At 37.4% G+C, this 27,499-nt stretch overlaps 3 protein-coding genes across 10 annotated transcripts; 1 reads left to right on the top strand and 2 right to left on the bottom strand.

The window, feature by feature from the left end:
* Positions 1-421: 421 nt before the first annotated feature.
* Positions 422-9,383, bottom strand: LOC128871965 (GILT-like protein 3). Its single transcript, XM_054114180.1, has 5 exons — positions 9,098-9,383; positions 1,525-1,707; positions 928-1,095; positions 666-806; positions 422-598 (listed from the first exon to the last, which is right to left on the bottom strand). Exons 1-5 carry the CDS (start codon positions 9,179-9,181, stop codon positions 497-499), a joined length of 678 nt encoding a protein of 225 aa, XP_053970155.1. The 5' UTR covers positions 9,182-9,383; the 3' UTR covers positions 422-496.
* Positions 9,384-17,987: 8,604 nt separating this feature from the next.
* LOC128871962 (exosome component 10) lies at positions 17,988-21,464 on the top strand. The gene is made up of 8 exons (XM_054114170.1): positions 17,988-18,309; positions 18,369-18,550; positions 18,616-18,996; positions 19,064-20,054; positions 20,109-20,339; positions 20,401-20,586; positions 20,645-21,190; positions 21,249-21,464. The coding sequence occupies exons 1-8, from the start codon at positions 18,190-18,192 to the stop codon at positions 21,321-21,323; spliced, it is 2,712 nt and encodes a 903-aa protein (XP_053970145.1). The 5' UTR covers positions 17,988-18,189; the 3' UTR covers positions 21,324-21,464.
* Positions 21,465-21,602: 138 nt separating this feature from the next.
* On the bottom strand, positions 21,603-25,489 carry LOC128871963 (glycosaminoglycan xylosylkinase homolog). 8 transcript variants are annotated; one of them, XM_054114174.1, is made up of 9 exons: positions 25,334-25,489; positions 25,135-25,257; positions 24,630-25,066; positions 24,416-24,557; positions 23,311-24,354; positions 22,840-23,198; positions 22,196-22,773; positions 21,903-22,103; positions 21,603-21,842 (listed from the first exon to the last, which is right to left on the bottom strand). In XM_054114174.1, exons 6-9 carry the CDS (start codon positions 23,125-23,127, stop codon positions 21,635-21,637), a joined length of 1,275 nt encoding a protein of 424 aa, XP_053970149.1. In that variant the 5' UTR covers positions 23,128-23,198; positions 23,311-24,354; positions 24,416-24,557; positions 24,630-25,066; positions 25,135-25,257; positions 25,334-25,489; the 3' UTR covers positions 21,603-21,634. The 8 variants fall into 8 exon arrangements, with proteins under 8 accessions (XP_053970149.1, XP_053970150.1, XP_053970151.1 ...); XM_054114175.1 differs by having other exon boundaries at positions 25,150-25,257; XM_054114176.1 differs by having other exon boundaries at positions 25,161-25,257.
* Between the last annotated feature and the right edge of the window lie 2,010 nt (positions 25,490-27,499).

Below are 27,499 nucleotides of genomic sequence, written 5' to 3'. Positions count from 1 at the left end.
TCTTTGAAAAATTAGAGTATAGCAGGCAGGACATCATTGAAACGTTTGAGCACTCGTCCTCTGCTTAGCCATCGCACTTCAGAGTGAAAAAGTAGCTCTCCGTATTGACAGTCAATTTCATCAGCCAAGGTTTTAAATAATCTTCTTTAATCTAATCTTGTTCACAATTTTCACCACCAGTTTCATAACGTTGTTCAAGTTTAGAAAATTTCCACATAATGCTTGCTGATGTATAATACAGTGGTAACTAAGAAATTGTGGAAAACTGGTATGATTTTCAGACTTTTGGATTTTTTGCAACGTGAGCAGCCCGAGCTACCAGAATTGCCTTTGCGAGATACCGGTAGCTCGCGATCGACGGATTGGCGACCACTGCCTTATAGACTTCGCTAAATACTTATTTTAGTTTAATGAATTAAAAATATTATTATATATTATTTATAAAATTAGTTCTTATGACATTTACTAAAATTTTTATTTGTTATTAGTTATTGTTTCAGCAGTGCGGTGGTATGGTATTGAATTTATCTTTGTACTCTCGACAAAAAATTTCTGAAAAATTGTATATAAAGTAACGTTGGCGCCAGCGATCGAATTTCTGCAAATAAAAGTATTAAATATTGTGTAGCTTTTTATTTTATTTAATGTATGCGTATTTATATTACCCCATCGAACGTAACTGATGGTACGAAAGATATATCCAACGCATCGGTCATTTCGCCATATTTCTTCAATATATCTGGCGTGCTACGGCTAGATTTGCACTCCTTCACTCCGCTCACATCCATCTCCAAATCACTAGCACACTGTACACCAAAGTTTTAAAGATAATGAGTAAAAAATAATGAAATATTGATATAAATCAATGGGTTGAGAATACTGTTGAGTATTGCGACCAAATTTTAAAGAGAAATATGTTGCACATACCTCATCAAGACTTTTCGCATGACCAGTCATTAAACAGCTTATTAATTTGATTTGGTCTTTTACATCATTGTGCTCTACAATACAGGCATGCAATGCATTTTGTTCACACTCTTCGTGCCCGTGTTGACAGAAAAGCGTAGTTATATTCGTATTGGGATCTGTCCAGGACTAAAACAAGTAACAAAACTAATCATTTAAAACAGATGTGGTCTATACAGGTTACATTAAATGAATGAAGCGCGTAAAATGTTAAATAAAACTATTAGTACTAAACAGCAAAAACTAATGTACTAATACATATGTATGTACGTGCATGTGTATGTAAATCAGAACTGCAACGAGTGGCTCATGAATGCAAAAATGCTTAATTCGATGTAGGAAATTCGGACACTTACAGTTATGTTACAATGGGTGTGTGAGTATGAAAGCGTACTTTTCGCAACGTGTGCGAAGAATATTACTTATATGTACATACATAGATACATAACAAATGAGTATAAAGAAAAATGAGTTTGACTCATAACTACGCATAATAAGAATATCACTCGTGCATATCTTTGATGTACAGTCGTGAAAATGAAAACATCACCAACATACCGTTACTTTTCCATATGGGACCATTTCTAGCTTGGTGTAATTTAGCCAGTCATTTATTATCATCGCATCAAAGAGTGAGTTACGTATGAACACCCTACTATCAGGACAAAGTGCCTCATAATAGACGGCCACTTTCAACTGTTGCAGGTTGGTGGAGTTGGATAGTTGTGTGTAGTTGGTGGGCTGAAAGAGAAAAAGAAGGAGAAGTATGAAGAATATCGGCATAATAATAAGTTAATTTCATTTTCACTTTGCTGTTTATTGATTTTTAACGTACATAATAAATATTTCAAAATATTGTGTGTTTGATAGGAAAATTTCTTTTTCTAGGTCGAAATAAAGCTCACTGAAAATCCCAACGCTGCGAATATTTTATGTGAAGTTCTAGCTTTTGGTTCTTGACGTAGCTATCCTACGAGGTACTGCACTCTTCTATGCTAAAGTTGAGTCTCCCTCTGGTCGCCCAATCAAAACGTAAAATAAATCATTAGAGAATGCACAAGACTACATTACGCTACAAATTTATATGCCATTTCTATGAGATTGAAGATTCCTATTCTTCTTCTCGTTTGGCGCGATAACCGCTGACGCGATTTTTGGTCGAGTTTAACAAAGCGCGCCAGTTGATTCTTTCTTGTGCTAATCCGGCACCAGTTGGAAACAGCAAGTGAAGCCACGTTTTTCTCCACCTGATCTTTCCAACGCAGAGCAGGCCTTCCTTTTCCTCTGCTACCACCACTTGGTACCGCATCGAATACTTTCTGAGCGGGAGCGTTTGTTTCCATTCCAACGACATGACCCAGCCAACGAAACCGCTACATCCTTATTCGCTGCTCTATGCCTCTGTCGTCGTATATCTCATAGCTCATTGTTCCATCGTCTGCGATACTCGGCGTAACCAACGTGCCAAGATCGAGAAATCTTCCGCAGAATCTTTCTCTCAAACATTTCATGAGGCGCCCATCGGATGCAGTGTTGCCAATTTAGCGACTTTGTCGCTAGAACTGACGACTTTTGCTTGAGTCTTGGAGACAAAAAAAAAGTTTTGACGACAAAAATGATTAAGCGACTCATCTGGCGACTTTTGGCAATAGATATTTTTTTTAGGCAATAGATACTTTTCTGTCAACTTGGTTACCCGTGAATGCCCTTTACCTTCCATACTCTAGAGTAACAATTTACTGACTATAGATAAAATAAAGCACTACCTATTGGTGTGTTCTCGTTGATAAATTATCGATCTATAATTGAAATTTTAAATTTATTTTTACCTTAAAATTTTTTATGAAATTAACAAAAATCATACGTTGTATTAAGAAATAATAAAATATTATATATTCCAATTCAATTACACCTTGTTTCACACAATTGTAATGAGTAACCAAATTATTTTTACCACTGATCACATAAGAGCAATGCGGTCGGGGAATCCCCGGATTTTATTATGTTCTGTACGTGAAACAATTGAATTGATATCGGCTCAGTTGATTGTTTACTATCCTCTAGCTTACTTACTTTTTAATTCATTTGTGCTTAAATAATGGACTTACCTTTGAAAAAAAGCAGTATTTTAGGAGATTGAAACTAACTTCCGTTGATCTCAAAATTTCAATAGAGTTGGTATTACTGGTTTAATTATTATTCATCTAAAAATTTTAAGTCCGCAGCTGGCCTCTTGTGCATCTCTCAGAATGAAATTTAGGATCCGCCCCTGAGGGAGCTAGCGACTTTCTAGCAACTTTTGATATTGGCCCTAGTGACTCAGATTTATTGGCGTTGGCAATACTGATCGGATGTTGTCGTCGTCCAAGCTTTTGCGCCATACGTTAGGTCGGGTATGATGAGCTTTCCCACAGCAATCGGTTCTACGTAACCGGAAGGAGGTGATTGATGTAAGCCTATCAAACTCAAAACTTGGGTGGTCAATCAAGAACTGGAGAGTCCTTGCCGAAGATTCGTGCTCGGACCATTCGTGCTCCCGTTCCTTGGTGGAATTGAGAGCTCCAGATGTTGAGGCGTGAGTCGAGAAATTTTCTAAACCGGGCCCTCAAGACTAACCTTGCAGAGGACTGGGAGCGATACCGTGATGTTCAGAAGAACTACAAGAGGCTTATTCGGGAATCGAAAAGAGCCTCATTTAGGGAATTCTGCAGCGGTATCGAATCTCTGAGTGACACGGCGAAATTGGTTAGGATTCTGAAAAGGGACCCAACTGCAAAGCTGGGGTCACTTAGAAAATCTGATGGCTCCTTCACGGAGCGGAAAAGGGAGACACTCAGCTTGCTGATGGAATCTCACTTTCCTGGTAATCAGATAAGCATCACCCAGCAACAGCCCTTATTGATAGAGGCAGTTGTCAGAGCTGTTACACCTTCTCGGCATGACTGGTTCGTTGCCAGATCTGTGGTGAATGAGGCCGCCATTCGAGACTACAAGTCGCCCTCGATGGCATATATCCTGCCATGCTGAAGGAGGGTGCAGAGTTCGTGACAGCAGCCCTGAAGAAAATCTTCTCGGCATGCCTGGCACTGGCTTACATACCACACTCTTGGAGGATGGTGAGGGTCGCTTTCATCCCAAAGGTTGGAAAAGACGACTACACCAGCCCCAAAAGCTTTAGACCCATCAGCATGACCTCTTTCATGCTGAAAAGTCTCGAACGACTGGTGGAACTGCGCATACGTCAGAAGTCGCTGAAGGCTCACCCTCTGTCTCTATTTCAGCATGCCTATCAGAGTGGAAAATCCTGCGAGTCGGCACTGCAAAACCTTGTTGCTAGGGTAGAGCTGGCCATCGACAGGAGGGACTACGCTATGGACATAGAGGGGGCGTTTGATAATGCCACTTTTGATAGTATGTGTAACTCTGCCAGTAGGCACGGCGTAGACTGGGTGCTAGTAAATTGGATTCGTTCAATGCTGGCCCAAAGAATCGTTTCGGTGCGAGCAGAGGAAGATCTGCTGGTGTCATCTGGGGTTAATAGAGGCTGCCCCCAAGGCGGTGTGCTGTCTCCATTGCTCTGGTGCATGGTAATCGATCCTCTACTCACCACCTTAAACGATTCGGGAGTCTACGCACAAGCATATGCGGACGATGTTGCTTGTTTGGTAACAGGCCCTTATGAACATCTGCAGGAAAGTGCAGAAAACTATGGATCGGATTGACACTTGGGGTTGTGCGAATGGGCTATCGACAAATCCCGCCAAGACTGGTATTGTCCTCTTTACCAGAAAGAGGAAGCTTGATGGACTCGTTCTGCCAAAGCTAAAAGGAGTCACAATCCAGCTATCCAAGGAAATTAAATATCTTGGAGTAATCCTCGATAGTAAGCTCCTTTGGAAATCACACGTTGAAACAAAGGCATCCAAAGCACTGACAGCTTTCTGGCAGTGCAAAGGTGTCTTTGGGGAAAACGTGGGGTCTCTCTCCTAGCAAGGTCCAAGGTAGATCCTACACGGCTATGATAAGACCCATTATCACCTATGCATCAGTGGTCTGGATGAGTAGACTCTCTGTAGTGGGAGTCAGGAGGACCTTATCGAGACTACAACGCACTGTGGCCATCTGTTGTACCGGAGCTTTTCCGACTACTTCAGGCCCGGCACTAGATGCTCTGATTGGTTTACCACCACTTGATGCTTTCATCCAAGGAGAGGCCTTGAAGGCCATCTGCAGATTGAAACACAGTGGGAACTGGTACGGCCCTTGTCCGGCATTGGAACACAGAGAAGGCATGGCCATCGATCCAACGATTCTCTCCAAGCCCCTTGACTCCATGCCATCAAGAGTCGTACTTGAAAAGAGATACAGTGTAGTGCTACCAGAGGCTCAGTTGTTGGGAGACTCAGAAAATGAGCCCGGCAAACACTGTTTTCGCATTTTTACGGATGGCTCCAGGACCGAGCATGGCTCTGGCTTTGGGGTCTACGTGGAATCCAGCGGTAACATGCATGCACTGCACTTTGCTCTTGGAATGCATGCATCTGTGTTTCAAGCGGAGGTGTATGAAGTTCAAGTAGCGATGGACTTTGTTGTGGAAAAACGATGGAGAGGCAGATCTATATGTGTCTGCAGCGACAGCCAAGCTGCGCTTATGGCCTTAGACAGCCCTCCAACCATATCAGGGGTAGTGAAGTCTTGCAAATCCAGGCTGAACTATATCGGTAGACATAATAACCTGATGCTAACAAGGGTCCCGGGACACTTGGGTATCGCGGGTAACGAGACCTCTGACTCCTTAGCTAAGATGGGCTCTGAGGCCAACTTCTTTGGCCCAGAGCCCGCTTTGCCACTCCCCTCTGCGGGCATCACGGCCACGGTTGGCAAATGGGTAACTACCACCCACAAGCGAGCTTGGAAGGCTGAAAGAGGCTGCAGATGGACAAAACTGATGTTACCTGTCATGTCCGATCGACTGTCGCAAACCCTTCTGTCATTAGGCAGAGGGGAGTGTGGACGGCTGGTTGGACTGATGACGGGCCACTTTCTGTGGGCAAAGCACATGGAAAGGTTGGGCATCTCAGACAGTGTACTCTGCCCAGCTTGTGAAGAGGAGGATGAGACGGCGGACCACTTCCTGTGTGTCTGCCCCGCCTTCGCTCGAATCAGGTTTGAGGTCTTTGGCACTGATGTGTTAAGAAGCGACCATCTTGGCTCCTTGGCACCACGAGATCTACTCAGATTTTTTCGGAGATCGGGTAGATTTAAAGAAAATTAAAAGGGAATCCAAGTGTAGTACAATGGACTCAATTAATGTCTGAGTGCTGCACTTGCTAGTTGTCCCGACAAAACAAAAAACAAACAAAAAAAAACCGGAATGACCCGGACTTATGTCCGGCCAAGCACTGTCACTTCAGTGCATTCCCCTTATATGTATGGGGAACAACAACGACACATACATGATGAGAGCCTTATATAGTTTTATCTAAAGTTGTAAATTACACATTTCAATTTTCATCTGCTGGAGGGTCGAAATATGTAGGACATCTTTTAACCAATTACTGGTGGTGGTGGTGAAAACAAACACGACATAGATTAAGGAGCGTAGACGTAGAGAGTTGAAACTTTTCAAACGGTAGCACAGTTAGACCAGGAAAAATAGAACTATTAATCGACAGAAAATGGGTCGTATCTTATTATGATCAGGCTAGATCACACAATGAAGGAGAGTTGAAACAAATTCAAACCATTTTTAAACTATGAAAAAATATGGAGAAGATCATCAATAGAATATTATTATTTGAAGTTCGCTTAAAACGAATGCCTTAATTATATTAAAACGTTTACCGAACTTTTTAGGCAACCCCATATACTCGCACGAGTACATAAATGCATGTACATATGTATGCTTAAGATTCCACAATCGTATTATGCGAATTGGTTTGGTCGCCAGTTGATGAACTAAGCATTTTGATAAGCATTACGGTTAATTTACTGTACACACGACTGTGAAAATATACATATGTATATAATGGGTCTGTTTTAGTACTTCTGTGACAAAAACCAGAAAAGCTTTCAACCAATAATAATGCTCTCTAAAAATAGTACAAGGAGAGAAGGCGCAACATGTAACAGAAAATATGGACTTCTTATGGAAATTTTATTTATTATTCAAATTCAGAATACTCACACTACCTACATCTTCACAAGTAGCGGAATCGCAAAACTCTACTATTTTCCTTAAAAAAATTAACTTTGATTAATAAAATATTTTAAATAACAAATGCAGATCCCGATAATAAACACAGGTTCTGATATAACCGTAACCATATAACCTGTTTCGAATTTTTTAATAAGTTTAGTTCTAAAAGATTGATTGTTTAAGTTTTGGGCTTTTACAAAACTGAACTGTGTTTGTGTATTTGGAGTCAGCACTTCACTTTTTGTTTGCTATTTCCTTTTAAAGTGAGTCACAGTGAATATTGCATACTTCAATATATACTATTTGTTTTGTTGGAAAATTTAATAACGATATAACATTTTTTTATTAAATTGTTCGCAGTTGTTGTGGCAGTTTTTTTTAATTAATATAGTAAGTAAACTCAAAAGAGTTACACAGAGAAAATACATTCTATACACGCGGCCGCTGTAGCCGAAGATTGGTGTGTAACTATCGTTTGGAAGTACACAGGTTCGAACCTCCGTGCATGAAAGACCAAGCGACAAAAACAGTGTTTTCTAATAGCGGTCGTTCCGCAGCAGGCAATGACAAACCTCCGAGTGTATTTCTGCCATGAAAAAGCACATTTGAAGTCAACTTGTGGAAAACATGAAGAATGAAGCTTGATGAAACACCCAAAACGGGTGCAAGCGCCAAATGTATGTATATATAACTTTGTGTTAACTGTTGCCTTTTGGATAATTCAACGTCATTAAAAATAACTTTATTGCTTGTTTCTGTTTCATATTGAACTCTGCTTCAGCTTTATAGCGTTTTATGATATTCTGAATAGTGGCATGATTTCTATTTAAGATTTTGTCAATATCTTAATAAGTTTTTCCGAAGTTTCCGAACAACCGAATGACAACGCTGGAAGCTGACCTAAAATAACTTCTCAATTGAAAAATGTTCTAACGGTGAATTTTTCAAATTTATAAGAGGTGTATGATTTATTGATATTATATATATGAATAATCTATGTTTCGATATTTTTGGACATCAATTTGAAGTAACTTGAACTTTTTTCATTATTCAAGTATTAAAAAATATCGAAGTTCGCATTTGCCATTTAATACGATATGCCAAGCTACTTTCAAAAAACAAAGGGACTCTCAGTTGTAGGACTCTTGACTAAAATCTGTAATCACAAAAGTTCTCCATTCAACACCGACTGTAATTTGTTTTCCTTTCATTACACCTCAAAAACGTTTAAAAAATAATTAAGTTTTAATTTTTGCACCTTTTCGTGCACTTTTGTTAGCTTATCGTCGTGCTCGCTATTCGTCCAATATTTGATAATTTTCTTTGCATAATGTTGACAACCATTACATTCACCTAAACTGGCCATTTAGTGTGGTTTTTGGTCAGATGGAATCATCTTCCGTGCATCTTTCAAAATGAAGCTGTTGTCACTGTCTCTGACTGTGGAGAGGGTTTGATTCGATGATAACCAAGAATTTATGGCTGAAATTGGGAGATGTTGATCTTGACACATTTGGTTTTTTATTGTGTGAAAAGTTTGGAGATTCGATTATTTCAAGAAATCGTAGCATTTAAAGGCCTCCAAGAAGTGATTTTACGCAATTGAACTACTTCTTATCGGATTATTTCAAGTCATTGGTTTATGTGAATAATAATTTTTTGAAAGCTAATATTCAACCCGTTATTCATGATATACGACCCGATTTATCAAATCCATTCGTGCAATAAAAGCCGTGGACGCCATTTGAATGGTGTTATATTCTAAACTAAATTGTATCGATTGCACTTCACATTGAATAAATAACGTTTGAACTTTTAATTACTTTACTTTTAATTAAATTAAAATAATTACTGCGTGTTCTTGTTGTTTTTTTTTTTGAGAAATCCTATAACTCTAAATGAAAATCCCTTTGCTCACGACTACACACTCACTTGGATATGAAGCGCTGTTGACACATGCAATAAAAATAAATTATAGAGCGCTGATAATAGAGCAATATGCCGTTTCGTTAACATTTTCCCTTTGTTATTGTATTAATTATTCTTTCGCGCCAGTTACTGCTGCTTCGTTTTGTTTTGTCTGCGCTCTTGTCAGCGCCAATGATCACTTTACTGCTCTATAACAAATCACCGACTGATCGTAGCATTCTAAGCGCAGAATATGATTTACTAAAATCTGAGCGTTTCGAAATATTTATAAAACCAAACAAGGAGAATGACTGAAAGCGTAACATCTGCAATTTAAATTCACCAAATGCAGTACTATAAATAAAATCACCAAATTAAAGCACGTAGTACATACAAACGTTCATGCATATTTTCGTGTTCTGGTAAAAGTTCATACAACTATGTATATATGTATGAACATATATAGAATGAGTTATATTGCCGTTAATTGATTCATATGTAAGAAACAACTGGAATGAATTGTCACATCCAGAGTCATAAGTCAGTTTGGAAAACAGATAATCATTTAAAAAGTTTTACCAGTTTTACCGAAAATCAATATTTTAACAGTTTGCCATTTATTAAGGGAATAACAAAAGCATGACTGTATATGTGTTTTCAAATGCATAAATCTAATAGTCTCTGACCAAAAAAAAAATTATAAATAAGGAAAACGTATGGCTCGAACATTTTTAAATTCGATAGACTGAAAGTGGGTATGACTTTCGGATTTAAATAACTTTAGCTTTTGTGTAATTTTTATTAAAAGATTTTGCATTGCAGTCGCAAAATAAGTTTCAAACAAAGAGTTTCTATTGATTGCTCAACTTTGAAAAAAAAAAAAATTCCATCAGAATTACATCTACTCTCAGATTTGAATTTCTTATAAATAAAATAAAATATTAAAAACAATCTGCATATTTAATAAAATTATGCGACAATCGTTTTCACTTTTTGGTTTTGGGGGTTTATTACAAACGACCGTTATGTAAATGTTAACATATTTATATTCAATATAAAACATTATAATAAATTAATCATTAAATACACAAAATGTCTATGCTTTTGCAGTTACATACTTAGAGTTCGCAATCATAAATGATGCTAAAAAATAACGCCTCAATAAAAATATCCAAGAAAGCCAATGGGACTATATAGTATCGACAAGCAAATGAGTCTGCCATCGATATCATATCTCTGTTATTATGTGGGAGAAGATTTAACCTCATATCTGTTCTTTCAAAGTACAAGTATATTAAAGAGACTAGAATCAAAAGAAACCGAATTTAAAAGGCTAAGTTAATCAGTTTTCATCGTAGACAAAAATACAGTACTCTGAATGGAAGTTTCATCTTCAAACAGAATCTATCTTGGCTTACAATTCGTATACGTTCAGTTGTTGTTGTTGTATCAGGTCATCAAGCCCTACCAGTATGATGTAGTCAACGGTGAACGTCGTTTATCTCATCTAACGGTAGGCCCAGGGTGTGCTATTTCGGCAGGTTGGGTCCAAAGGAAGAGGGGTTTAGTTGAGTGGGTTTAGAAAGCCGGTAAGAGACTCCTGATGAAAGTCGCTTATTGTCTGTCTGTACATTGTCTGATCCAGTAGTTGCAGATTTGTTGCATATTTCCCATGGCAGCTGGCTCTACAGTGTGTTCCGACGAGTGTATTTCTGCCATGAAAAAAATCCTCATAAAAATATCTGCCGTTCGGAGTGAAACTGTAGGTCCCTCCATTTGTGAAACAACATCAATACGCACACCACAAATAGGAGGAGGAGTTCGGCCAAACATCCAAAAAGGGTGTACGCGCTAATTATATATACGAGTATAAAGGGTAATTTTTAGCTATTATCTTTTTATACAGTTGGGTTAAACAGCTGACACACCTTCCGTGTTTTGTTTCACTGTCAAACATCTTCAGTTTGGTCTATAATTCAACCATGAATCGTCTTACAAACGAACAACGCTTGCAAATCATTGAATTTTATTATAAAAATGCGTCTTCTGTTAAGAAAGTTTAAAGTCGAAAAATTGTGTTCAGCGACGAAGCTCATTGTTGGATCAATGGGTACGTAAATAAGCAGAATTGTCCATTTTGGAGTGAAGTTCAGCCAGAAGAATTGCAAGAGCTACCAATGTTCCCAGAAAAGGTCACAGTTTGGTGCGGTTTATGGGCTGGAGGTATCATTGGACCGTACTTCTACAAAGATGCTGCGAATTGTAACGTAACTGTGAATGGTGAAATGATATCCAACTTTTTTTTTGCCCAAAATGCAAGAGCTTGACTTGCATGACATGTGGTTTCAGTAAGACGGTGCCACATGCCACACAGTACGCGTAACAATGGACTTGTTGGTAGGCGAGTTCGGTGAACATTTTATTTCACGTTCGGGACCTGTCAATTGGTCACCCAGATCGTGCGATATAACGCTTTTAGATTATTTTTTGTGGGGCTATGTTAAAGCTCATGTCTATTCAGACAAGCCTGCTTCAATTAACGCATTGGAAGACAACATTAAGGCATTTATATGTGAGATACCGGCCGAAATATTGAAAAGAGTATGCCAAAATTGGACTAAGCGGATGGACCATTTGAAGCGCAGTCGCGGTCAACATTTGCATGAAATAATCTTCAAACATTAAATTATATGGACCGTGCTATCGATTTAAATAAAAATGTCATGCTCTTAAAAAGTCACCCTTTATATAGCTGGTTCTACATACTGGAATGACTCGTGTTTTGCCGATCAAGGGTTGCCATGCCAGTAAACTAACACTGTCTAATGCGCTGAGCCTCACCCTGATCACTTATAATCGCTTATCAGAGTAAAACAAATCATTTTCTCGGCTGAAGCTCAGTTCTATTTGCAGGGGTACGTAAAGAAAAAAAAATCGCACTTGGACATTGAAAAATGTGCGAAATTCTTCCCGTATTACTATTTGAGCGCCTCATGGTCTTTGAAATAAAGATGGAAATGTGCTTATCGTCAATGAATCGCGCTTTCACACTTTTTCGTCTATTATTCATGGCATGGATAATGACGATATGTGGTTTTAACAAGGCCATGCGACATATTACACAGCAAATGAAAAAAAAAAACTATTGCAAATGAAATTCCGGGGAAGAAGAATTTTAAGTTATTTCATAGCAATTTAACCACCAATATCGACCGATTTAACGCTTTTGGACTATTTTCTGTGAGGCCGACGCAAAGTTAGAGTTTACGTGAATAGCCAAAATAAATTAAGATTTCGAAGATAACAATTGAATCGATAATTATAAGCTTGCACGGGAAGGATATTTGTAAAATATGATTTAGCATTCATAAATTATGGACAACGAGCTTCCATGCAAAATATTTGTGTAATTTGAAATGTGAAAAATAATCTCGAGCTTGGAAGTCGTTTACATTTTAACTGTAGCTGCAACAAAAAAAAACGGGTTTTTAAAGCATATAATAATCGCTTACAACTAAAATCTGAACAAGCGTTTATACAACTTGGGCTGTTTGTTGGCCTCTTTGTATGGGCTGATCTCCGAAATAAGTAGAGTACCAACGCGAATCTATACAAGGTGGTGTTGCTTCATTAGCTTATTGGTGTCTGATCGTATTGTAGAATCGATATCACCTTATCATAGGCCACTTTTTAGGGCAAATGGGCTACTTTTCTTACCCGCTTTCGTTATTAGATTTTAACAACTTAGCATTTTGAATAAAATAGGACCGCTTTTCAATATCCACCCGGGTGCAACAACTATATTATTTGAGTAAATTTCAACAATTCTACACAGCTCAGGCTAGGTGATGCCCTTATGAAGCATTACCTTTAACTGCAATTTTCACGAGGTGTGTTCAAGAAGTATCGCGAATGGTATTGACCAATCGTCGAATCCACGTTAGAGAAGTTGCTGAGGATCTAGAAATATCGATTGACTCGTGTCATTCGATTTTTTTCAATGATTTGGGCATTAGACGGGCGCCTCAAAATTCGTACCAAAACTGCTCAATTTCGATCAAAAGCAGCATCGCATGAACATTGCTAATGAGATATTGGACTTTACCCGCGACCGCCCAAATTTGCTCCAGAGGGTCATAACTGCTGACGAATCGTGCGTTTATGGTTATGACGTGGAAAACAAAGCTCAAGCAACTCAATGAAAGCTGCCGCACGAACCAAGACCGAAAAAAGCGCGCCAAGCTCGGTCGAATGTAAAAGTTTCGCTTACCGTTTTCTTCGACTGCAAGGGCGTTGTGCATCATGAGTTCTTGCCACACAGTGTAACACGGTCAATAAGAAATATTACCTGCAAATTATGCGCAATATGCGCGAAGCAATTCGCCAGAAACGCCCGGATTTGTGGAAGAACAAAAATTGGCTCCTGCATCACGATAACGTCCCTGCTCACACATCGTCGCTTGTGCGCGACTTTTTGGCCAAAAACAACACACTAATGATGCCACAACCACCGTATTTCTCAGATCTGGCCCCCTGTCACTTTTTCTTGTTCCCGAAATTGAAGAGGACCGTGAAAGGACGGCTCTACGCTGCGATTGACGAGATAAAGACGGCATTGAAGGAGCTTAAAGTGCTTCGATGATTGGAAAAAACGTTGGCACAAGTGCATAATATCTCATGAGGATTAATAATTTTTGAAGAAACACAAAATTTGGAATACTTTTATACCTCGTATATTAAGATTACAACATTCAAGTTTTAAGCAACAGGTTTTGATAACTCAGTAAAATTTCAAAGACTGTAATTAACTTCAAAGAACCAGTTCATTCCAAACTCTTCAAAGCTTCACTCAATTGCATCATAGACTATTTTTGCATGTATTCGAAACTTCATAACGGTAATTTGTAAACGTTTTACAGCCGCTTTCGAGACCGGTACTACCATTCGCTAATGTCCGGGTTCGAAACCCACTGAGGGCATGAAACACCAAAATTATTTTGTTTTTGTTTTAATAGCGGCCGCCCTTCGGCAGTCAATGGCAAACCTCCGACTGATTTTTTGCTATGAAAAAGCTCCTCATAAAAACGCCGTTCGGAAGCAGCGTATAACTGTAGGTCCCTCCATTTGTGGAACAACACCAGGGCGCACGCCACAAATTGGAGGAGCAACTCGACCAGACAACCAATAGAGGTTGTTATGTTATGAGTGTTTTGTGCTCTTTCCAGCAAGGACAGTTTGGCTGTGTTTTTAGACGATGCTGTCTGATTTTTGTTGAGGTTCACATGTTATCCTACAAAAGTTGCCTGTTGTTTTACTTATCAATGACATTAGTACATATGTATGTATGTATGTATGTGTTTTTCGTAAGTAAGATTTCTGCTTTATGTGGTTGTCCTTAAAATATAATATATTCGTTGACCAGCAAATCTCAAGATTCTGAAATGATCGATATCGATATTGACAACGTTGGCAATTTATGTATCAAAAATCTCAATTCACTGAAGATAAACAAGTGTTTCCACCTTTCCAAACGATGCAGTATCATTGACACTTCTTGACATTTCTCTATGTCGCCAACTCAGATTTTACTGACCCGTAAACGCTGAAGCTTTTGTGTATGACGTTCATTCGTTCGAGGCTTGAATACGCTTCCCGGAGGGTACTTTTACACTTTGCATTCCTTAGTCTACGTTTTTCATATATCCTGTCTTTATCTCTCGTTTAGTTGGTTTTGTTGATTTCCCCGTTTCCCTTAATATTCCCACGAGATCCCTTCGTTGCTTAAAGTTTTTCTATGTAAGCCTTCTTATGTCTTTGTATGCTGGCCCTATTAACAGATACTTGAAGTCAATATACATATATATATTGGCGTTTATACCCTTTTTCGGCGTTTGGCCGCGCTCCTCCTCTTATTTGGAGCGTGTGTCTTGATGTTGGTCCACAATGGAGGGACCTACAGTTTTAAGCCAACTCCGAACGGCACCTTAAAATATGTCCAGAATAATTTTTCCTTTTCAAAAATTCTCATCATGAATTCTTTGAATCATTTTTATAAGTAGTTTGTATGACTTTTTTATATTCTATATTGGCTAAATAAATATGTAATTAAATAAATAAAGAAATAAAAGAGGCAAAAAATGTTGATCTGTTGAGAAGATAGAACTCATCATATTATATATCCAAAATACAAAGGTCACATACTTTCCTATGCCGATTTACCACAAGAATGTGCAAACTTTGACTTCTGCTAAAATAAAATTTAGACGTCAACTTTCAAATCGCTGATACACTTATAATTTGTTTTTATTCTTAATATGATTTTGTTTTATTCTTTTTATTTATCAACTAGAATCTACTGTGGAGATTTTTTTTTATTTTTGTAATTAGTCAACAAACTCATCAACAAATATACTCGTAGTTAAGTAGTTTGATTGAAAATGATTAAAAATATCAAATTAATTGTTAATTGTTATCGGTATTGTACTTTCGAGCACTCGTAAAGCTATAAATAATTAAATATTTTATATATATAAATAAAATACAACTATAGTGTGGTAGAATTTACTGTCCACAGTTTTAAGTAGATATTTTTAATAAAATACGTTAATAATGCAGTAATAAATTTAAATAACGATATGATATATTATATTTAAAGTTTTGAATTTTATTATAAGTTTTACTTCTAGTGAAAATGAAAAAATTATCATTTGAGTTGTAACCTAATATAATATTTCCTCCGCATCATAGTTTATTCTACTTACGCAAACGCCAGACAAAACTCAAATCAAATACCATACAAATATTATAACCCAAGGCCATTTCCAATCCATCTTTCACATGTTTGTATTGGGGTTGCAAGCATTTTAATATTAAATGGTTGCAATAGTGTACTTTTAAGTGATGTTTTTTCTTTTGTTATTGCATTCCAACTAACCTTTGTAGATTACAGCACAGCTTTTGTTTGTGTTTCTCGTAACAGCATATGGGACGCGTTACACGCTCGAAGGATTCCGGCGAAACTAATATCTCTCGTAAGCGTTCACTACACAACTTCAAGTGCAAGATCTTGCATAATGGTAATCTGTCGGAAAGCTTTCCCACCAGTGCTGGCGTACGGCAAGGTTGCCTGTTGTCTCCTTTATTATTATTAATTGTTATTGATGATATACTAAAAAGCTGTATTGAGGGGAAAATAAGAGGTACGAGTACTTATTGGAACTTCTATGAACATCTCGAAGACCTTGCTGATGATATATGCCTTCTCTCCGTCAAACACACCGAAATGCAGAACAAAATTGACGATCTGTCCTCAACCTCATTGAATGCAGGGCTAAAAATAAATCACGAGAAAACGAAAGCCATGAAAATTCGACCCACTAGCATCTGCCCGTTCCTCTTAAATGGTTATTGAGAACGTTGACATCTTTACCTACATGGGTAGTATCATTGGCGCTGAAGACAATGCGGAACTTGACGTTATCGCCAGAATAAATAAACAGCACGGCGCGTATGCGCAGCTCTGAGCTATCTAGTCTTCGAGCATCCTCAGTGTACATACAAAATTACGGATCTTTAAGACAAATGTACTATCAGTACTCTTGTATGGATCAGAAACCTGGCTCACAAATAATTGGATCGAAAACAAAATTCAAAGTTGTGTGAACAGATGTTTACGCAGGATATTGAAGACCTGGTGGCCCAAGATCATAAGTAACGACGATCTGTACGAGAGGTGCAAAATCCAGCCGGTAGCTAACATGATAAAACTGTAAAAGTAAAGGTGAATTGGGCATACGCTTCGCAAGGACGCACATGAAATCTATCGTCAAGCACTGGATTGGAGTCCACGAGGTGCTCGCAAGGTTGACCGTCCAAAAATATCTTGGAGGAGAACTGTCCAGAAGACTGTTTAAACGCCAGGAAAAACTTGGAACGAAATCAAGCTCCTTGCAAAAAATAGATTCAGATGGAGACGTTTTACTGAGGCCCTATGCTCCAGTTTGAGAAACAGGAACCTATGATGAGTACTGCATTCATATCCGAACATGCCAACAATGCTTTAAAGATTTTCAATATCGAGACGATATGATTCGCTGCCTTCGTTTAAAATTTTGATATACATACACATATAGAAAAATATAAAAAAAGGACCACACTTTTAACACAATTCCCATCAAACACGCAGACAATCCGCTTAAACCTAAAACCTGCGAAATCAAAGTTTGTCTTTGTGGGTAATAATAAGTGCACATATAAGTAGATTATCTATTTTTCGTGCTTAACTCCCAATCCGTAATTAAAAAACGAGATTACCCACACAGAAGATCCCTCCCGAAATGTGTGATTATAAAAGAACCCTAGATTATTACTATTTTTTTTTTAATACAACCCTATGCTTTCTGTGTTATAGATAATTTTTTTTTACGAATGTAAAGAGAAACGCCAGAGTAAAAACTAAATAAAATGGGATAGGCTCGTACACATAATTATAATAAAATATTTGTTAGGTACTATTATTTATTCAATGATATATATAACAGAAAAAGAGTGTGCCCATAAAAGCTTTGCCCTCTTATTACTTATTATAAAATGTACAATAATATTGAATTTCGCATGCGCATTGCAGCCATCATTTTTTGAAGCCTCAGTAAACGTCGTATACGAATTTCCTCCAACTGTTTATTACTAGCAGTTAATTGCGCAATTAAATTGGCTATTCCCTCTCCTTGCCTTTTCTTCATATCGTTAATTAAAATTAAACAAACCAAAACTCCAAAATATTCCACCAAAACAAATTTTATGAAGATTGTCAATTTTGCAGATAATCTGCCCTATGTGAAATGGTAAATTGATTTTGTGGATTAATTACTAATTTAACTTATTATAACAACACCAAAACCGCACAAGTGCAAACAGAGAATAAGCTAAGCATTTAGCCAACTTCCTGTAGATGTCGCCCTGGGCGTGATGCAACCCTGCGCAGTTTGTTATTTTATTTTTTTTCTCCCACATGTGTAAGGAAAATAAACGTGCATAGTTTTTAATAACTTTCGGTGTTTAGCCGATGTAAACTTTTAAATATTCATTACTCTATTCTACTAAATCGAGAGAGCTCAATGACGCCCACTATAGCGACAAAGGTCGGGGAGGAGACTGGCACTTTGGCAGAGCAAGAAAAAAAAGTTCCGAATGTTACATCGCTTGGGAATTTCGCTTCTGTAGAAGAATTTGCAAAGGTAATGTATATATACATATATACATATGCTTTGATGCTGAATGTATTACTGTTTTTTAGAATGGTTTAGCTGAAATCATGGTGGCTACCAAATCGACAAATTCCTTTCCCCAAGGTGCTGCACGAGATTTATATTGCGCACACCCTACCTTTGGTCGGATTGTGGACGAACAGTCACACCGAATACTTGGATTGATATCGAAAGTTTTAAAGTGGCAAAATGTTAAGGGCAACATTCAACGGTATGCACTTATAAAACATTTATTTGCAAGTAATATAGTATTAAAATATGTATCTTAACTTACAGCCGTCAACAAGACGAACAGTTTGAAATGCTCCTAGAATGCAATGATGCTATAATGGAAAGGTTGAACTCAAATTTGGATGAACTCGCAGGTATAAAGAAAAATCTAAAAACTATTGTTGTAGAATCGCATTTAAATGTCGCAAGTGGTAAACCGTCATCTGGATCTGGTGCTGGAAGTTGGAATTTAAAGAAAAATGAAGTATCACCAATTGCCGCACGTTTGATCACGGCGAAAAATATTGCACGACCACAATTGAAATTTAAAGTAGCAGTGGATAATAGTGCTCTAACGCCGTTCGTTCCACGAATAAAAGATAAACCCAATTCATTAAAGCCGCTGGCAGTGTTACCCGAATATGATGAACACGGTAATATTGCGAGGTGAGTTTCGGTCGTACAAGTTTAATGAAATCGAAAATTAGACTACTTATTTATAAATTCTTTTCAGTTACCTACATCCATACGAGTTCGAGTTGATGAAATTAGAAGTCCCCGTAACTCAGTTGAAGCGCACAAATCCTCAAGTGCCCTCAAAAATGGATGAAACCGAATTACTTTATGTGGATACAATACATAAATTAAATACGGCAGTGGAAGAACTGCGTAAACACACTGAAATAGCAATTGATGTGGAACATCATTCATATCGTACTTTTCAGGGTTTCACTTGCCTTGTGCAGATCTCAACACGCAACAAAGATTATCTCTTCGATGCTTTAGAGTTGCGCGATGAAATGCACGTACTTAATGTTGTATTCACTGATCCAAAAATAGTGAAAATATTCCACGGCGCTGATATGGATATTGAGTGGCTCCAGCGCGATCTTTCATTGTACATAGTGAACATGTTCGATACTCATCAAGCTGCCAAGGCTTTAAATTATGCGCGATTATCCCTATCTTACTTGCTCAAGCATTATTGTGACCTCGAAGTCGATAAAACTTTCCAGTTGGCCGACTGGCGCATTCGCCCATTACCAAAAGAGTTGGTAGCATATGCGCGCCAAGATACCCACTATCTACTCTATATATTCGATCGCATAACCAATGATTTGCTTGACGCCGGAAACAATCAGCCAAATTTGCTACGAAGCATTTACCAACGCAGCAGCGAAATCTGCAAGAAGCGATATGTTAAACCGCACATGACAGCTGACTCGCACATGGATCTTTATCGTAAGTCAAAACGTATCTTCGATAATCGGCAGCTGTATGCGCTACGGGAAGTGTTTCAATGGCGTGATTCAATGGCGCGCCAAGAAGACGAAAGCTACGGATACGTTTTACCTAATCACATGCTGTTACAAATTTCCGAAAGTTTACCTCGTGAGATGCAGGGAATACTAGCGTGCTGTAATCCTATACCGCCACTGGTGCGACAAAACCTACACGTGCTGCATCAAATTGTGTTGCGAGCTCGAGAACAGCCTTTGGTGAAGGTGGGTAGTTGACAAAAAACAAATATGTTATAACTCATAACCTTTCAATTACAGCCTGTGTTGGAGACAGAAACAATTCATCGTGTAGCTACCACTAACAGCAAAGATTACAACTGTAAGTTGTATTGCCCGCACGATCTATCACACAGCGAAGAGTTCCGCGATGATTTGCCGACACTGCTAAATTTCCGCAATGACGCTGTAATTTCATCTCCTGCTAAAGTTGACGTAAAGATGGCCAAACCTGTGCTGAGCATTTATGAAACACCGGAGTCCACGGATGACGTAATAAATAATAGGCTTTTAGATAACCTGTGATATATTCAATTTTTCCATTTATATACAGGATGAGGATCAGAGAAAGCAAAAACAATTACATAGCGCTATAAAATTCATTAGTCCATATCAACGCTATCTGGCCATGCTACCATTGGCGGAAAAAGAAAAAGCGGAGGAAGCGGCACGCATCGAGGCTGAAAATAAAAAACGTCGGTTATGTCCCGCTGCAAATCCATCACCTGTCATAACAAAGGTACTCGCATTTTAGTTTAATGTATTCAATCGTAATTACAATTTCGCCACACCAATAGATGGAAATTAAAACTGAGCCGGCTGATGATAATGAGTATAATTTACCAATTAAAGAAATCCTCAAACGCACACATGAAGAGGCAATTGCGAAAAAGAACAAATCAAATGATTCAGAGGAGCCCGGGCCGAAGCGCTTTAAGAACGAAACACCTACTGATGATAAATTGAAGTTTATTAATTTACCACCCACTAAGAAGGAACTGAAGCAAGCCAATAATCAGGCGCCGAATACCGCCGCTGATACCTTGACTGCCAATACATCTAACAACTCTGTACATACTATTAGTGAGGATTCAGATAGTGGACCTGAAGAGATACCGTCTACGTCACAAGCCCAACCGATGCAGAACACGCCAAATAGGCAGAGTGGCAAGAAACAGATGAAGAACAAGAATATGAAAAACCGACAAAAGAGTTATCAGTCCTCTAATAAACCCATCGACCTAGTTAAAAATTTCGACTACAATAGTGTGGACTTTAAGAAATTCCAAGGAGGCGGACAACGCGCCAAGGGCATGGAACTAAAGCCACAATTTCATGGGAAAGTAAGTTGTACCAAATCATATCAGTATTTAACTATCTAATATTTGATCTCTATTTTAGAGCAACTCCAACAAGGCTAATAATAAAAAGTTCAATAAGTTATTTACATTCAGCAATGTGAAAGGTAAAAAGTAGACGCTGTTTGACTTTATTAGGACTGCGTAGCGCCTTTGCTTAATCAACTACTTTTGAAGTCTTGGACGTAAAATAATGTGAAATTTCTTATGTAATTTATAATATTTTCAACAAATATATATCATATTTCTAAGATTCAAATTTTATAAAAGTATCCTATAGTGCAGTATGAAAATACTTTGCATTAAAATATTTAATATCTCCTTAAATTTTAAAATCTACAGTTCGACTCTTCTAAATAATAAAATAGGTTTGAATTTTACAATTATATACATAAAACTTGTTCAGAAGTTCTGCTAATTTAACAACAGTTACAGCTGTTTAAACATTTTGTCACCTTCTCTGTCCATACAATATTCCACAACTGCATAAACAACAAGGAGTCTGCGTTCTACGCCGCGTTTGTGCTTGTCTGTAATCAGGGGAAAAAGCGCATCGTGCTTTGAAAGGCGGTCAATCAGCTCAGTAAGCACGCCACCAGAAAACACTTGCAGTCGGTCCCACGTCGTTTTTCTTATTCTTTTAGAATAAATTTAAATCATACTTTGGTTTTAGAAAAATCAAGCAATTTGTACTTACAAACAGCACTGATAGAGCGGTGCTAATATATCTAGATGATCTTTATTTGGATTCCCGAAAGCTTTACCGTTGTCTATAAGCACCACACGTTCTTCACGCGTTTCGTAGTGATGGCGATCGCCGTTTTGTATCAAATAATCAAATATTGCAGCATCGATGAGGTCCAGCAAACGAATTGTTTCCATTTTGTCTTTAAGTGGCCTGCAAATCATGATATATTATTTTTCTCTTAATTTGTTTATAAAAAAATAAGTAAAATATTCAAACGCTTTTTATTTTCTATTTCTGCTCACTTGCAATAGTTCATGTCATCCTCCCAGGGCGCCCGTTTATCCTCCTTGTAGGTTCGCTGCCATGGCGATCGTCGCTTGGCTAATGAGCCTGGTATAATGTATAAAAGCACACCTTCTATGTTATTATGCTCATCGCCGCACACCGTTTCCTCCTCGTTGCAGTAGTGGCATTTGCCAAAAAGGCAATACTGTTCAGTACCATTCTCCACTTCCGTGATTGTCATTGAATTCTTAAGCTCGTTGTCACCTTTGTCATATATATCTGTTTTCAAATTTACCACTCGTCCCACTACTATTGGCGTCCACCTCAGGTCTAGCACGGCACCCAAATAGAAGGCGTACACTTCAGCGGTGTGACGATCTTTGCCAGCATATACGGGTCCGTCGATTACTGCGTCGCGTTCATACCATTGCGGTTTGAAGATTACTTTCTGTTTGTTCGCCAAACGCACAAGCAATTTTAATTGTGTGCCACGTGCCAAATTTGTGACTTTGGTGATCGGTTCAAGGCGCAACGTCTGCAGCAATTGAGCCGTAGAGGTGTCGTAGATTGGATAAATTTCATTTTCTTGTGGCCACTTAAAATGTAAAATGTACAATAATTAATAACGTGCGTCATAAGTTTAAGTTCGCTTTATAACTACCCAGTTGGCAATATCCCAGAGGACGGATGCATTTTCATATGGTGCAGGTTTATAATTTTTCAACAATTTATTGCGGTACATGAAGAGTCGCGGGTTTCTGTTCAAATATGCTGGATGCAACTCGCGTATTTTCTGACGTATCATATTCTCCAAGGCGCGTGTGCTGCTCACATGTGGCACTTCTTCTACGTTTAGATAGTACATGAAGTAGAAATTGGCGCCAACAACTAAACAGACCAGACTCACCAGAGCGACAACTATACCAATAGTACGCTTGTTTGCAGCCATTGGGCGATTAATTATACTGTTTCACGACTACAAGCGGAAATTTTGCTTTTAAATTAAACAAATTAATTAAACTAAATTAACAGAAACGAAGTGTTTTAGTAAAGATTGAAATTTTACATTAATTCATAAAATGTTAGCCATTTGCCCATTGCAAATGATCATTAAGGCTGTCCAAACACTCACCTTTAAAGCAGTTGCCTATGTATCTCAATTTTTGGATAGCGATGCTCTTGAAAAGCTATCACTCATTGTTTGCTCACTCAAAGCAAAGTGTACGTCTGTCACTGGTCGGTTGAAATTTGCTCTCCACACTCAACAAAATGATATGAAAAGCAGCGAATTCATAGGCTACCCTTGCCGCCAATTCAAAACAACAAATTAAACTCTTAGCTATAATCTGCAAATGCCAGCACAACTGTAGAGCCGTTGCTTGCGTCTTGCTATGCCTTCGAGGCTATAAATTTTGTCTACAGCAGTTTTTGTTGATATTGTCTACGTGCCATCACCATTGAAAGCGTCATCAGTCGCGAAATTTGCCGGCAGCTGCTGATGATTGTACTACTACGTCGTCGTTGATTTTGACCCTTGCAACGTCTCTTTATGCAGTTGATAAACTCAGTATGGCTAATAACATTGGTGACAGCATAGTGATTTTTTAAATTTTCCTTCAGCCCTTAAAATAGCCTTTCGTTTTCGCACTTTTGTTCGCCTACTGCGTTTGGATGGCGTACGCCGAGGTGAAGTGTTAAACGGTTAAAATAATTTATTTTTAATTTTAAATTGGCGGTGCGCCTGCAGCTGGTGTTCTATATGCTTTTTATATTATAATTTATTATATTGAAACTATTTGAGTTGTCAAATACACGTGGCGTTGTGTTTGGCGAGTAGTTTAAGTATATTATGTTAACTGTTGAGTTTTGCTTCTGGTTGACCAAAATTTTCTGACTGAGTTGGCAGAATATTAACAAGCATCAATGTTTTAATATAACTTGTTGGCTCTTGTGCTTTTTTCGTTACTGTGCCTTAGAATGCAGTAATTTTTAACTTTCTTAGACGATTTTAAAATTGTAATCTTGAATGAATGCATGTATTTATGTAAATGGCTTGTACATACATACATATACATATTTAAAAAAAAATGTTTTAACACACGCGTTTTCACCTCACATTTGCCCACTTTCATCAATTACAGACGTACACCAACTGGGAATGTGGTCACAATGCGAACTGCAGATGAAAAAAATTATATAAGAACTTATTTTTAATAATTTTGGCAATGTTTGCTTACTTATAAAAATCGAACGGCTTGCAATTACTCAACATACACAGTATGGATAGACTTTCGGGGTTTGGTCCACTCAGAATATCATTCCAAATAGGCCCTTAAATGTCCGTATATACTTTTCTGGCTCTAAGTATATGCACTTCCACTGCGAAAACAATAAATCTTTCAAATTGTCTTCCTTAAATTTAAAAAATACATACGGTAGTATTCTATGTACCTCTGAGAACATCTAAATGCGTTAGCGTGCGGCACACTTCTGTGCGGCCCAGCGAATATACAAACGTGTTTGGTGCGCTCTATTGGCCACAGATGACTTGTTGGTGAGCGCCGTATTGCTTTGGGCCCTACTCGCCGTTGTCTGCGTCGACGTTTTCGTTTTGTTTTGATTTTGAAATATCTCATTAATTATGGCACTTGATTTCAATTAAATTAAATTCTATTGTAACGAAATTTGCGGGCAAGACAAAACACTAATGCGTGTGCAACAGCTGCTTCAAATGCTGCGGTAGCACACATTTGACTAATGCTATGGCTATTTGTAATTGGCAAGCGATAGCAGAGCCTTCTCCTGGGAATGTTGTCGTAGCTGACGGCCAACAATCTATGTCGCCTCTGGGTACTCTCCTTTCAGCTTCAGCTCTCGCATATACAATGCTGCAATTGTTTTGTTAAAATTGCATTAAAAAAGGAATAATAAAATATATCAACAGATTTTTGTTTACACTCCGATTTATTACGTTTACAACACCTGAATTGGCGCTATTTCTATCGTAGTGGTAGGAACTGTGACGATGACGCTGTATATTGGCTGTGTCTACAAGTGGAGCGGCAAAGATCCAAAGAGACTAGCGCGCGCCAATAAATATTTCCTCTTTAATAATTGTACCAACATTAACTCACTCATTTAATTTGAGTACTTACATATGTATGTATGTGAAATGCAAATATTGCTTGTTTAGTTTTCTAAAAATAATTTGTTTATGTTTTGCAATTTCCGTATGTTTAATATGCCAAAAATAAAATATACAATCTGGCGCTAAACAGCTGTTCCTTGTTATGAATCCAACTTTGGGATTTGTGCCATACTGGCGAGTATTTAATAATTTAAGTGATGGAGCTATGTTGCCAGATTTACTGTAAATTACAATATTTAAACAAGCTAAACTTGGGTTTACATATGACAATAATATTAGAAAAGTATGATTGAATTACTTTTGTCTTCGCAAAACTGTCCCGAGTAAACACCAAGTAACAGTTTTTCTTAAATTACAATACATTATAAATCTTAAATTCATAGTCGTCTAAAAAAAGAAATATAATAAGCTATAAGAGTCAATTAATGATGAATGGTACGCATTATCTCACATCAATTTTGTTAATCTAGAATTAAATTCTGACATGGATATCTGAATAACTTGGAAATAAGTGCGGAGGTGCAGTTTGTCCTCTTTTGAAACAAGTCGTTTCAGCTGCTCTTTGGGCTCATTTGTCACAGCAAATGTGGGAGGGATATTTTCCCAAATCATATTTACACAAAAAATGAGAATAATAACACCAGATTTTTAAAAACAAAAGATTTGTTAAAGAAAATGCTTCAAAATTGTGTTTCATATTAAATCAATTAATGCATTGATCACAGAAACATAGTTTTAACTTTAAAATGAGGAGAACGTGAATTGAAAATATTAAATAAGGTTTTAAGTTGTTATTTTGCTGTCAAATTTGTGAAAGTTTTAATGTTATTGACACGACCTTATTAAATTAAAATACAAGTGTAATATATATATTATATATGTATACAAGAGCATCTGCATATACACATATACATATTTTTTCTCGGAAAAAGGAATCTATTATTTTCTAGGTAGATGACTGTAGTGACCGATATCTCGTAAAGTATCTATCAAATAATTTAAAATTAATGCTCGTTGCCAAGGTGACATTTTACACAAAAAAAAATTCTTTTGCTGTTTTTTTGTTTGCTCCATTCGGTTGTGAGTTACAGGGTGTTAACAATGGAAGTTAACAAAGAGAAAATTCGGTATGTTTTTAAATTTTTCTTTGATAAAGGCAAAAATGCAGGTCAGGCCGTTGAAATTGTGAATGGCGTTTATGGTGCCGATACTGTAACAGCTAATTACGTACAATTTGGTTTCGTTGATTCCGTTCAGGCATTTTGGATGTTAAGGAAAATATCAATAATGTCAATAAAATCACAGGAGTAATCGAAGTTTACCGGTATTTTAGTGGTCGTAGCATCGCCCAGGAGCTAAAGATCGTCAATTAAATAGTTTTTAACCATTTGCGTAAAAATTGTATGCAAAAATAATGGATTTCTTTTTCCCCAAACGAATACATGCATAAATTCATACAGAGTAAAGTAATACTATAATATATCTTTATATTGTCGAGTAAACATTTTCTTTACATATGGAACTAATTTTAAATTATTATTATTTGGTTTTTCTCTTAATAAAACGTTTCTCTATAATTCTTCTGAGTTCGTCCACTGGATTGCTATATACAAGTCACAAACGAATTGTTACACAACTTGCTTGCTTATTTAATTTGAATGCCTACTCGCTTACTTTACGTTTACACGTTCACACACTCAACTCAAGACTGATTAATTTATGTGCATGCACCTTGGCTTATATAAATGTGCTTAATAAATATCGTAATTTCTAGATGTAGTAACTTATATTTTCTGGTAACTGCTATCTTGTGACCTGGAATTTATGTTTTTGTTTTGGTATCTCGTCCACCCGGTATTTCTTATACTTGCGCGTGTGTTCGAGATTTGTCACAATATCTACGATTGGCAAAGTTTGAAAACCTGATTTTAATTTAGAATTTGGTTTTAAATGAAAGGTTTTTTAACGTTGGACTATACAGGCCAATGTTTTAATAAAAATAAAAAGTCCTAATTTTCTAAAAAGTCATTAGAGGTCAAAGCTTTTTGTCGAAAATAGTTTTGTAAAAAAATCTGGCAGCATGAATTGAAGCAAAACATTTCAGTTCACTCAAATTGTATGTTGGTTGTATGCATGATTCAATAATAAAAGGTTTGCTCAGTAAGCAGCTTTC

The sequence above is a fragment of the Anastrepha ludens genome, chromosome 2 (assembly GCF_028408465.1).
Source record: "Anastrepha ludens isolate Willacy chromosome 2, idAnaLude1.1, whole genome shotgun sequence".
NCBI classification, from domain to species: domain Eukaryota; kingdom Metazoa; phylum Arthropoda; class Insecta; order Diptera; family Tephritidae; genus Anastrepha; species Anastrepha ludens.
This window is presented reverse-complemented; position numbering and strand designations above follow the sequence as displayed.

Excerpts from the sequence above, each read along its gene's own strand:
- LOC128871965 (XM_054114180.1), bottom strand. The coding sequence starts at position 9,181 with ATGTTAACGAAACGGCATATTGCTCTATTATCAGCGCTCTATAATTTA. Across the intron at positions 1,708-9,097 it reads CAACAGCGCTTCATATCCAA|CCCACCAACTACACACAACT; the intron begins GTGAGTGTGTAG and ends TTTCTCTTTCAG. Across the intron at positions 599-665 it reads CATCAGTTACGTTCGATGGG|AAATTCGATCGCTGGCGCCA; the intron begins GTAATATAAATA and ends TTTTATTTGCAG.
- LOC128871962 (XM_054114170.1), top strand. The coding sequence starts at position 18,190 with ATGACGCCCACTATAGCGACAAAGGTCGGGGAGGAGACTGGCACTTTG. Across the intron at positions 18,551-18,615 it reads GTTAAGGGCAACATTCAACG|CCGTCAACAAGACGAACAGT; the intron begins GTATGCACTTAT and ends CTTAACTTACAG. Across the intron at positions 18,997-19,063 it reads GAACACGGTAATATTGCGAG|TTACCTACATCCATACGAGT; the intron begins GTGAGTTTCGGT and ends AATTCTTTTCAG.
- LOC128871963 (XM_054114174.1), bottom strand. The coding sequence starts at position 23,127 with ATGGCTGCAAACAAGCGTACTATTGGTATAGTTGTCGCTCTGGTGAGT. Across the intron at positions 22,104-22,195 it reads GATGACATGAACTATTGCAA|GCCACTTAAAGACAAAATGG; the intron begins GTGAGCAGAAAT and ends CATGATTTGCAG. Across the intron at positions 21,843-21,902 it reads CCGCTCTATCAGTGCTGTTT|AATAAGAAAAACGACGTGGG; the intron begins GTAAGTACAAAT and ends TTATTCTAAAAG.